We start from the raw sequence: 13153 nt of genomic DNA, 5'->3' as shown, positions 1-13153 counted from the left end.
CTAGCTAGCTACAAGCTCTAGCATGTCACATTGTTAGCTTGTCGATTTTGTATTGGCAAAGGACTATGACCAAGCTACTTCATTTTTTAACCTGTTTTATGATAAACCTCATTCATGTCGAGCAACTCCGTATCTCACAACAAAATGTTAATTAACAATATATATGATATAACGAAACACATGTACAATACAACATGTTAAACTACATAGATAAACACGTTTGAAAAAAAATATGGTGTAAAATTATTTTGTAAGGGCATGGAGCCGCTGAGGTTGACAGGTATGGACTTGAGTAAAAGTAAGTGCACGAAGGGGAAAAAGAAAAAAACGGAGAGAGAGAATATTGACATTTTAAGGGTTGGGGCCCGGGCCCTAGATCATACCCCTAAATTACAGAAACTTTGCATCAGAAAGCAATTTCCAATAAATTCAAGCCTAGCAACAAATACTTCATTGTACAATCTCCCAAGAGTCGCGTTTTGTTTTCTAGACAAATATACTCTACGTGCCATATAAAAGCAATATAGCCCTATAACCACCTGCTCTTATCTGCGTAAAAATAGCCTAGTGTTTGCAGAGTCTCATTTTCTGAGAGAAAAGCACTCGGATAGACGGGAATCTCCAGTCATGATTGTGGACATCCCCATCTTAATTTCTTGCCCTGCAGATAAACAGATGCTTGTGTTGTCCTGCAAAACTACACATTGGAGATTTATTGCAACATGTTCGGACCTTGTGACCGCTATCGAGGTTCTTTTTCATTCACTCACAAGGATGATAATGGCCATCACTGGAATTTCTGTCCGCATGCTTCTTTGTTAATTCAAGATTGTCCCTCTAATTTTCCAGGGTCTGAGTGTTCACACAAAGTCGGTAAGCAACCTTTGAAACAACAGTGAGCAACAGCAATCCCAAGTGTGGCAACTAAGTCATTATCAAACATGTCCAAAACTTGACATCAAGTTACATTTTGCTGAGTTTCCGGCAATGCAAAATTATTTTTCGCTTTTGAATGAATTGACTAATGTACAATTGCAAAGGTTGCAGGTGTAGCGACCCTCTTTCATGCACGACACAAGGTTTCACAATCTCTGGGTTTATTGCCTGCATTCAATAAACAAAACAATACAAAAGTCAGGGGCCTCTGTTCACGACTGCAATTATCTTCAACGCTTACTAATTCACTTAAGCTACGGCAAGCGCTGAAGCCCATAAAATGCCAAACGAAAAAAACAGTCGCAGACGCCCATGACTTAACAACTGAATGAGGTACCGGAATATTAACAGTAATACAACAAAAACACAGATTTTGTGAGAATTCAAAAAAACATTCAAAACAATCAAATTTCAACTCTGTTACACCGGGCTTACAAACGTCATTTGTTTTTACAATTCTTTCACAAGATTTCCATTTCTTTTATTCCTGGTGTCTTTTGTCGCATAATACTAACATTTTTGGGGGCTTATGTCGGTTGCAAGATGCAGATCTGTATTTGATCACATTTTGTGGTGGAAGTACAATGTTGGCAACAATATTGGCTTGATATAATAGGAAATTATTTAAATGCAACACCAACCTTTCCTTCTTTTTCCCTGTTTTTTTCTACTTTTTAAAAAAAAATCCTTTTTAAAAAAATCTCTCGTGTTTATTTTTCCTAACTGTTACTTTTTTTCTTGCTTTTTTGTTCTCTATTAGCCTTTTTCCTTTATTTGTCTTTCTTCTGGCTTTTTTCTATTTTTTCCCTGTTCTTTTTTCTCTTTTTTTCTCCTTTTGTTTCTTCTTTTCTCAGCTTTTCACTACTTTTTCATTTTGGTATTTTTTTCTTTTTTTGCTCTATTTCCCCCCTTCCCGCATAATTTTACATAATATTTGGTCAAGTAGGGATTAAAGAAGCAAAAATAACCTGAAGAGCCGTTTGGGACCTGAAAGTGCCGGTTCTTTTTAGTGAGCCAAGCCGAAGAAGCCGGTTCTCGAAAACCTCTACTGACTTTACTCAACTTCTACTTCGACTTTGACTTCAAAATACCACATTTAGAACACAGCGTCAGGGGAACACGTGTATTTTTACCTTCATGCACAGTAACTTTGACTTAATTAGCTTCTTAATTAGCAATTTCGAGACCTGGTTTTTGTGAGCTGGCTAGATTTTCTTGTGCGCGGAAAAGGTCTGGGCGGTGCGCAATTGCGCACACATGCAGCTTAGGGGGAACATTGGTCATGATAATGCTCAACTCAGAATGCAATATTTTGAATTTTTTTTTTACAATGCAAAACTAAATATTTATATCAAGATAAAACGTATTGGAATAACAAATGCAACAATCTTTACATGTGGAGTGTTCTTGTTTTGGCAAATAAATTGACTCAAAGTGTAATTTTTCACAATCGACAGGAAGAATGATTATTACAAAAAAGAAAATAAAAAAATATTACAAAACATGTCTGCTGTTAGAGAATTTTGACAAAGATATTTTTTTATTAAATAAAACAAAATCACAATTTAATATCAGATAATTTTTCTTATTGGTAGGATGAAAATACTTTTCTTAAAATGATAATTAAAATCAGAGATTTACCAGTTTTTTTCATTTTATTGCAAATTTTACGAGTAAAGGGTTGCAAAGTATTACTTTTTTTCCGGTAGATAACTTTGCTCATTTTATCTCTTTTAAAATTCTTAAAAAATAATTTAAAAAAACTTTCTTTCTTTCTTTCTTTCTTTCTTTCTTTCTTTCTTTCTTTCTTTCTTTCTTTCTTTCTTTTTTTCTTTTCTTGATTCTTCCATCTTGATTAACAGCAGCTGGCATTAGTATGTATGGCATCGTCCTATAAAACGTCATCGCCACCTACGGTTCGTGCCCAGGAGGACTGGTGAATGCTACACCTAAACATGGCACTATGAAATGCGTATTACTGCAAGGATTACACATCAAATTAGGACATTTATTATGGCCCATGCAAAAAATGAAGGTCCCGTTTTCCCGTGGTAAATTAAAAGGGGAAGAAATTCATGCGACTGAAAATGTAGACTACATGTTACCGTTTTTTTACCCAACTCCTTTTGAATATGGGCAGAAATAGGTCACAAAAATGTTTACCCACGTGTTGTTCAGATCCACTAATATATTCGCGATTTACTCAAAGTAGAAATCATATGTCTTGCTAAATGCGCACGCAATATTAAAAATCTCATATGTAAATGGGGGCAGCACGGCGGCGCAGTGGTTAGCGCGTGTGCGGCACAGTTCTAAGATCTTGGGAACCTCCTGTGTGGGTTCAAATCCAGCTACCGGACTTCCTGTGCGGAGTTTGTATGTTCTCCCCGTTCCAAAGACATGCATTTCAGGTGGATTGGCCGGTTCAAATTGTCCCTAGGTGTGAATGAGCGAGCGAGTTGTCTGTCCCCGTGTGCCCTGCGATTGGCTGGCAACCAGTTCAGGGTGTCCCCTGCCCACTGCCCGATGATTGCTGGGATGGGCTCCAGCACCCCCGCGACCCTACTGAGGATAAGCGGTGCAGCTAATGAGATGAGATGAGATGAGACATATGTAAATGGCCGATATATTAGTGGATCTTCAAAATACGTTACTCACACAGTGATGCTGTAGAAGTTGAAAAAGTCCTTAAGAAGTGCTTGACTTTGACCACAAAAAAGGTGTACAAACCCTGAGATGTACATGCCATTGAGAAGAAAATGAGAAAAAGATGTGACAACAGTTTAATTTTAAACATGTCATTGGGGGCGGCAGTAGCTCAGGAGGTAGAGCGCTCGTCTTGGGATCAAGGGATCCCAGTTTGAATCCCGGCTCCTCCGTGTTACATGTCGAAGTGTCCTTGGGTAAGACACTGAACCCCTACTACCCCCAATAAGCAGGTTAGCGCCTTACATGGCTGCAAGGCCGCTATTGGGAAATGTGGAGCACATTGTAAAGCGCTTTGGGAAGTCATTGACTTGAAAAGCGCTATATAAAATGCAGATCATTTCATTGTCATAAAGACTTTCTTCTCAGCTGATATCCAAAAGCCTGAGCTCTGCTAGAGGACTCATAGGTCTGCTCTACCATGTAGGAAATGGAATTACAAAAAACAGCGTTGCCTTGGACACTCTCCTGCTCACTGAGGTACAGAGATGGGCTGCTTTTAACATCTGGGCTACTGCGCAGGCAGCAGAGCAGCACACACTTCATAGCTCGCTTTGAGATCTTCCCGGGTTCTTCTACATTGGTCGGGATGAGGCTCACGCAACTGTTATCCAGGTCACCAAGGCCATCACGGCATCCAAGCCTGTCAGACGTTTCCACCTCTCCTTGTATCCCGTCATCCTCTGATCCCACTCCCGAAGCCACTTGAGGGTTCTCCAGAAATCTCAGTACTACCAGGTTGAGAAAAGCTCCGATAACCGTTAACCCGAGCAGGATGTACACGAAGCTGAAGGACGCGTACGGGCGGCGCTTCCCGAGGTCGTCCTTCTTCTGCAGGGCCACGAAATCCCCCAGCCCGACGGTGGTGAGCGTGATAAAGCAGTAATAGAAAGCGGTAAAGAAAGTCCAGCCCTCGAAGTGAGCGAAGGCGGCCGCTCCGATGCACAACGTGACAATGCAGGCCAGCACACCCACCGGAACCGTGTCGCTTACCGTCACGTTTGTGTTCCGGAAGTTCAATCTTCGCTTGGCTCGGTGCAGGAAAACGCGAACTAGGGTGTTTAGCCGTTCACCGAGGCACTGGAACATGATGAGCGTCAGGGGGATACCCAAGGCGGCGTAAACCACGCAGAAAGCTTTGCCCCCATCGGTTCGGGGAGCGGCGTGACCGTAGCCTGCATTGCAAAAGCACACCAGTGATTAGTAAATGTTAAAGGTACAGAGATCCCTCGGTTATTGTGGTTAATGGGGACCAGAACCATCCACAAAAAGTGAAAATCTGTGAAGTGATGTAACACATTCATAAACAGGGTTGAATAGGGTTACTTTAACTGGATTACTTTCAATTACTTTTGGATTACTCCAACTCCAAATATGCTAATAAGAGATAAAAGAAACTAAATATGAATAAAATTACTAAATTCTGCACAGGCTTGGGGCGTAACGGAATACATAAACGGCAAAAATGATGTTGGCAAGCTGTTTGGATTTATTTTCATTTTGTTTCTGTCGCATTTTATGTCAGTTTTGCCGGAGATCAAAGAGATCAAAGCCAGGAGAGAAAGCTTACCATGTGTTGTGAGTCATAATTTTATCAAAATTTAGTTTCTTTTGTCTTTTATTAGCATGAAATCACAATATTACTTTTAAAGTTGTAATTTAACAGTACAGAAGTTATTTGTAAAAGAAAAAATAAAACGTTTATAAAGTACAGTACTTTTATTTGTTAAATAAATGCATGAGCCTGTAAATAGATTTTTGTTTATTTTTTAACATTGCTATACATTTATACCAAGGACATTATTTTTTATTTTAATATATATACTTACTCTATTATTTTTGTTACCTTTTTTAACGTGGACGTGGTGGAGCTGCAAAAGGTAAGAACTAGTTATATAAGTAATATAAATAAATGTTATAATAATTCTAAAAATAATAAAATAATACAATCTCACTCTTTTATTTTACAGCATTTGTTTGAGTCCTTTGAGTCAACAGATAAATAATATTTTACACATACAAAATTTTCCAGAGAGGGTAGTCAAGTCAAGTCAAGTCATTTTTATTTGTATAGCCCTTAATCACAACGAGTCTCAAAGGGCTGCACAGGTTATTGCAAACCACAGACTATTATTACAGGCTATTATTATACCATCCCCTGATCCAAAACCTACATGAGGGCAAGGGAAAACTCAAAAACCTCAACATGAGGAAAATGAAGAAACCTTGAGAAGGGACCGCACATGTGGTAATCCCCCTTTCAGGATGACCAGGCTGCAATAACAAATAATACTCAGATATTGTCAACATAAGTATATAAGTTATTCAAATGCTATAGAGTAGAAGTGTGTTTTAAGCTTAGATTTAAAGATTTCCACTGTGGTTGCGGATCGGATATTAGGGGGAAGAGCATTACACAGCACTTTCTTGTCTTAGTTAAAAGCCTCGCTGCAGCATTTTGTACCAGCTGAAGGCTCTTGATTTTGGACTTCGGGAGACCGGAGAGTAGTGCATTACCGTAATCGAGACGGGAAGTAACAAACGCGTGAATTATAATCCCCGCATCCGACGGAGACAGCATAGGACGAATTTTAGCAATGTTGCGAAGATGGAAGAAAGCTGTTTTAGTAATATTCTTCACGTGTGTTTGAAAGGACAGATTGGGGTTAAATATGACACCTAAATTTTTACTGAGTCACTCTGGGTGATGGCAGCGCAGCAGCGCAGTGGTTAGCGCGTGTGCGGAACAGTTCTAAGGTCTTGGGAACCTCCTGTGTGGGTTCAAATCCAGCTACCGGACTTCCTGTGCGGAGTTTGTATGTTCTCTCCGTGCTTGCGTGGGTTTCCTCCGGGCACTCCGGTTTCCTCCCACCTTCCAAAAGGATGCATTTCAGGTGGATTGGCCGGTCCAAAATTGTCCCTAGGTGTGAATGAGCGAGCGAGTTGTCTGTCCCTGTGTGCCCTTGATTGGCTGGCAACCAGTTCAGGGTGTCCCCTGCCCACTGCCCGATGATTGCTGGGATAGGCTCCAGAACCCCCGCGACCCTACTGAGGATAAGCGGTGCAGCTAATGAGATGAGATGAGATGAGATGAGACTCTGGGTGATATGACATTTGTCAATGTGCACAGCAGTTTTTGAGAACAAGTCACGGCATTTAGATGGACCAATGACAATTTAATATTTCAAACGAATGCGCCCCAAGAAGTTTCTCTTCTCAACACCTTTATTTTTGTGTTTACAAAAACAAACAACCACAGTGTTATATTTCCAATTAACAGGGTTGGGTAGGGTTACTTTAACTTGATTACTTTCAATTACTTTTGGATTACTCCAATACCAAATATGCTAATAAAAGACAAAAGAAACTAAATATGAATAAAATTACTAAATTTTGTGCAGGCTTGGGGAGTAACGGAATACATGGAACGGCAAAAATGATGTTGGCAAGCTGTTTGGATTTATTTTCATTTTGTTCCTGTCGCATTTTATGTTAGTTTTGCCGGAGATCAAAGAGATCTAAGCCAGGAGAGAAAGCTTACCACGTGTTATGAGTCATAATTTTATTTATATTTAGTTTCTTTTGTCTTTTATTAGCATATTTGGTATTGGAGTAATCCAAAAGTAATTGAAAGTAATCCAGTTAAAGTAACCCTACCCAACCCTGCCAATTAACAAGACATTCGAACCGACTCACCAATGGTGGTGATGACAGTGATGGCAAAATAGAAGGCGCCGGTGAACTCCCACTGCGTGCCCGCTCGGTGGGGTCCTGCACGCACCAGGACCCCCTGGATATGCATCAAACCGTCCTCGGTCAAGCGGAACTCCACTTTCAGCTTCTCCAGCCTCTCGACCAGCATCTTCTTACGGGCCTGTTCGCTTTCTGACTCCAGGGCATCGAAAACTGCGGCTCCAAACAGCAAGTAGAGCAACATAGAAACGATGAGGAGGATTGCCCTGACGTCTTGCGCCCTCATCCTCCACTCTGCCATCTGTCATCCGGTGAGTTAGAAATGTTTCGTATGCGTGGTGTCAATATGGGTTAGGCAAGGGTGGGCAAACTACAGCCCGTGGGCCATATACGGCCCGTCAGCCTTTTTAATGCGCCCTCCAAACAAAAATGGCAAATATATAAAGATAACATATCATCACACAAATAACAATATTTTGCATAGTGTAACCTGAACGCTGAACCTGTCAAAAATCCCCTAGACATGAGGTGAAAAATGTCAAACTCAATCATGAAGGAATGCATTTATCTCGCTAACCGTAAGGGCTCAAACCAAAAATCCTGCTGATCGTGCGGGGCATTTAATGTCCTAAAGATACTTCCAGCAGATATATGTTGGAAAAAGTTCTCATTTTTAAATTTCAAGCTATTTTGCACAGTGAAATCTGGATGCCAAAATCGTGAAAAACTCCCCAGACATGAGCTAAATAAGCTAAAACAAAATCATGTAAGAAACAATTTTTCTCCCGAACTGGAAGGCATACCTGTCAACCTCCAAGTCTCCATGCCCTTACAAAACTATCGGATTTTACCTTACAAAATACAAAATAATCTTATTTATGTAGTTTAACATGTTATATTGTACATGTGTTTCGTCATATCATATATATTTTCATTCAACATTTTGTTGTGAGATACCGAGTTGCTCGACATGAATGAGGTTTATTATGAAAAAAGTTCAAAAATGAAGTAGCTTGGACGCTCACTGTAGAAGGAAAGAATACATGCAAATATAATTAAGTAGAATAATACATTTTCTTATTCAAATTATTAATTCATTTTCTGCATTAAATTATTGTTGGTAATATACTGATAAAAGGGATAACCACAGACCTGTCTTTTTTCATTTTCTCCTTTTATACTTCCTTTTTTTCTTAACTTCTTTATACAACATAATAATTCGTAATATAATGAATCAAAGAGAGTGAGCCGTTTGAGAGCCGACTCTTTTTAATGAGTTGAGCCGAAAAAGCCGGTTCTCTAAAAAGAGACGGACTTCCTTTCACTACACAACTCGAACTCGTTTGACTTGATTGATTTGCCGTTTCGTGATGGTCGGTGTATACCGGATGGTACCCATAATTGACAAATTTGCCTTTTTCCGTACAGATTTTCTTGTACGTCGTACACGTCTTAAGATCCATAATAAACGTACTTTGTACGGCAAAAACGTACAGGTTGACAGGTATGGGAAGGGTTCAAACCAAAAATCTTGCTGCCCTGAGGGGTATTTAATGTCCCGAAGCTAATTCCAGCAGAAATATGTTGGAAAACGGTATCAGTTTCCAGTTTTAAGCCGTTTTCCATTGTGTAACCCATATGCCAAAACTGTCAAAAATTCCTTTGGTATGAGCTTGAAAAAGCTGAAACGCAATCATGAGGGAACACATTCCACGTGTCCTAAAGATACTTTCAGCAGATATGTATTGGAAAAAATTCTCATTTTTTAGTTTTTTTGCATAGTGAAATCTGGATGCCAAAACTGTCAATAATTCCCTAGGCATGTGCTTAATAAATCATGTAAGAGAGCCTTTTTCTCCAGAACTATAAGGCCTCAAACCAAAAATCTTGCTGTCCTGCGTTGCATTTCATGTGGAGGAGCAAATCCCTTCCCCAAAAACCGTCCTGGAAAGGGATGAGCGCGACCAGGCCGTACTTGCCCAAGACACACCATAGGAAGTGGTTGCAATACGACCCTGGCGTTTAAGGAATCAGTATACTGTTTTAATAGTTGACAGAGGTAAGATCATAAGCCCGCCCCAGGTCAGGCCTAAAGTGTTAATCATTACTTTAGGTTCGGGCTGGGTTTCTCTTTTGCTGATTTTTTTGAATGTATTTTAAATTTATTTTTTATTTTAGTGCTAATAGCGTGGTCCATGCTGTGCAAGAAATCTTGACTCCTTACCCACCTTGATGGGCTGGTGACCTTGACATACAGTAATTAATAAAAATATGCTGTATTTTCCTCAAATGACTACAAGAATTTAAGTAAAATATACCAGTATCAAGTTTGCAATGTAGCACTGACTTAAATGAAGTACACTTTACCAAGTGACACACGAAGCCCTCCTTGTTAACATCACACCATGTTTGTGTTATTTCCCAGTGTCATTCGTTGGATTTTCGACAAGTTCACGCCAGTGCAAACAGATTGCTGCATGCAGGATATAATTTAACTGTATGTAACTTAGTTTTGCTCCCCAAAAAACAACCCCCCACCCCAATAATAATTTCATGTTTATTTTCTCTCCTTTTATTTTATTTTCGAATTGTTTTGCATTGGCAAATACTGGAAAAACACGTTATTTATAATCATATGAGAAAAAATGTCAGCAGGAATTTTTACTTGTGAGGCACTCATATTTATATTTTCTTCTGCTAATGTTAATTTGATGAATTGTATTGTATTTAATTTATTCCAGGGTTTTCATTTTTTTATATAAATTATTGAATCCTCCCAAAATACATCTCTAGTGAGGCATATGTTATCAGTTCAATCATTTGTCCTTAAATCTAACGTATGTTTAATAGTTTAGCTAAACAAAAAAAAAATCCAGTTTTTCACTCTAGTTGACTTGTTTTAATATCCATGACTATTATTACCACGAGAGGGCAGCATCGCTACATGTAAAACTTGTGGGACTCTAGTTTAAGGATGCTGAGTAAGAAATGGCAAAGCTGAATTTATCTATATCCATCATCAATCCATCCATCCATCCATCCATCCATCCATCCATCCATCCATCCATCCATCCATCCATCCATCCATCCATCCATCCATCCATCCATCCATCCATCCATCCATCCATCCATCCATCCATCCAGATGTTTCTGTATATCTTACTCATTTTGCAACTGGAAGCACAATCTTTATAAAAAACACAGAAAGCTACTCAATATATATGGTTAATACAGATGCTCCCCTACTTACGACCATTTGACCTACGTTAAACGGTAGGTACGAATTTTTCTTGGGGGATATCGAAAAATATCCGGACATTGCACTGTTAGATTTTGTATTGTGTGCACCTTTTTCCGAGTACAGGACATTACTGTAGTGTTTTTTTCTGCCGCGTGGCACTGTGAGGGGGTCACCTCGTATCCACCCCGAAGGATAAAGCCGCTTCCTCTTCCTAGTATGTGTGTAAACATTCTATACTGTATCTCCAGTGCGCTAAGAACTTTTACATTCAATATGGTTGGTGTAAAGTGTAAAGAAGAGGCGAGCCGTTTCTTTTGAAATGAAAGTGGAATAAGAAAGCTTGATGCGGTTGAGAAAATGGTCGGAAGGCTTTTTTTCGGGCACTATTAACCGCGGAGGAGGTTCTCTTGAAGAGCATCTTCAAAAAGTAAGTTAAACTCAACTTTATTTATCTTAATAGAGCATATTATTTCATGAAATGTTTATCTTTTAGTACAAAATAATACAGGTTACTTATACTCACTGTTAAATGTGGCTCTGGAGTGCCACGTCCAATTTCGTTGTCACAATATGTTCAACCCGTTTTGTAACTATGACAATAAAGGTATAGTCTATTCTATTTTACAAGCCTTAAACATACTTATATAAACCTTAAACATAGAAAATATAGCACTGAAGCAACTTATGAACAAATTCAACTTACGAACAATCTGGTTTGTAAGTAGGGCAGCGTCTTTAGTTTTTTTATACTACAATGCCAATATACATAAACAATGGAATAGTACAAAGTCTCTAATAGAGGAAGAAGACAACCATTAAACAAATAAAATGAACAAGAGGAGACTGCTAATGCAAAAATGACAACGGAATAATGTATGTTCTCTCATGCTGCCACTATTGAGGCTTAATTAACCTAATTGGGCTTATTAACCCCCCTCCTATGTCGTTCTGTTTTCTGAAATATGTCAAATTGAGAAGAATAATAACGCTGTTTTTGCTAGAGAAAAAAACAATATCTAACTCGGTTGGCAGATAATTTTTATCATTTAATATATTTTTCCCTTATTGGTATGGATATTGTTTTGATATATTTTTTGGACTTGTTATAAGTATAATGAGAAAAACACAAACCAAAATATGAGCACAATTACCTACCAATAGAAACATATTAAAATATATATTTTCAACAGCATTTTTAGGAGAAAAGTAATACTAAAGTAATAGTAAGCAATTTTTAACAATCTACCCAATTTAGGTATTTATTTATTTATTTTAATTTGAACACAAATAAGTCTTTAAATGATAGGCTGCCGGGACCCTATTGGGGATAAGCGGTGCAGATAAAGGATGGATGGATGATAAACAGTAAAGTGACCTTTTTATGTTTAAATGAAATAATTCATTTTTTGGAACAAATTTCACCAAAACATGAACATTTTCCTCGAGAAAAAATAAGAATTAAGTTACTTTTTTCATGTCAAAAGTGTTTGATAGAAATGTTTTTATTTTTAAAGGTGCCGTCCGGAATTTCAAAATGTTCTACTTTCTGATGCCATCTTCTGGCCTAAATCATCATTGCAGCCTCTGTCCCTTTGTGCCTTCTTCGAGAAACCGAAAGCAAAACAAATCGCAATGGAGTCAACAGAAACGGCAAATATTTAGTGTTCCCACATCTCATAATAAGCGTTGTTAACTTATTCAATGCCAGACATTTTTCTTGAATGGGAAGTTCCGGTGCATGCTAATTTTGGCCATTTTGACTCCTTTAAGAAGTCCAAAAGCATCTTTAGTTCTGTAGCTATATAATCGTAAGACATATTCAAAGAAAGCTTCAATCCTCATCTTTCATTAGAACAGGGGTGTCGAACTCATTTTAACTTGGGGGCCACACCATAGAACAGACTAGTAGATAAAAGAGAAAGAAAAAGAGAGATAAAGAAATAAGAGAAAGAGGGAGGGAAAGGAGAGAGGGTGGGACAAAGAAAGAAAAAGAGAGAGAGAGGGAGAGAGCGTGAGAAACAAAAGATAAAAAGTCGTGAGAGAGGGGGAAAAGAAAGGGAGAGGAATAAAGAAATCCAAAGAGAAATACAAAGACAGAAGGAGGGAAAAGAAAAAAGAAAGCGCGAAAGGTATGAAGAGAGAAAGAGAAAAGAGAGAAAAGGAAAAAAATAAGTTAGAGCATAAGAGGTTAAAAGACACAGAGAGTGAAAAAGACAAAGAGCAACAAAGGAAGAGAAAAAGAGAGACAACTCTCTGTGAAAGAGACAGAGACAGAGTGGGAGAAAAGGGGTGGAAAAGAAAGAGAGAGCGAGAGAGAGAGAGAGAGAGAGAGAGAGAGGCAGAGAAAGAAATACAAGTACAGTGTCTTTGTGAGAGGCACCTGGCTACAGCAACATCAAGTTGACATATTTCAACCTGCAGCTTGTTTTTCTCTTGCGCTTCTCTGAGTGTTGTCTCACGGGCCAGATTCAATCCCTTAGTGGGCCCGATCTGGCCCGCGGGCCGCCTGTTTGACACCTGTGCATTAGAAGAAAAAGTATGTTTCCAGCTTTTACCATTTTTTAGTAGACAACAGCT

The 13153-nt window shown here is 38.8% G+C and overlaps 1 protein-coding gene across 1 annotated transcript; it reads right to left on the bottom strand.

Annotated features, from left to right (window-relative positions):
• Positions 1–3990: 3990 nt before the first annotated feature.
• Positions 3991–7621, bottom strand: LOC148364545 (potassium channel subfamily K member 15-like). The gene is made up of 2 exons (XM_088337359.1): positions 7339–7621; positions 3991–4817 (listed from the first exon to the last, which is right to left on the bottom strand). Exons 1-2 carry the CDS (start codon positions 7619–7621, stop codon positions 3991–3993), a joined length of 1110 nt encoding a protein of 369 aa, XP_088193485.1.
• Between the last annotated feature and the right edge of the window lie 5532 nt (positions 7622–13153).

Source organism: Urocampus carinirostris, chromosome 6, assembly GCF_059441175.1.
Source record: "Urocampus carinirostris isolate Australia breed hairy pipefish chromosome 6, RoL_Ucar_1.0, whole genome shotgun sequence".
Lineage (NCBI taxonomy): Eukaryota > Metazoa > Chordata > Actinopteri > Syngnathiformes > Syngnathidae > Urocampus > Urocampus carinirostris.
Note: the sequence above shows the minus strand (reverse complement) of the source record. Positions and strands in the feature narration are given on the sequence as shown.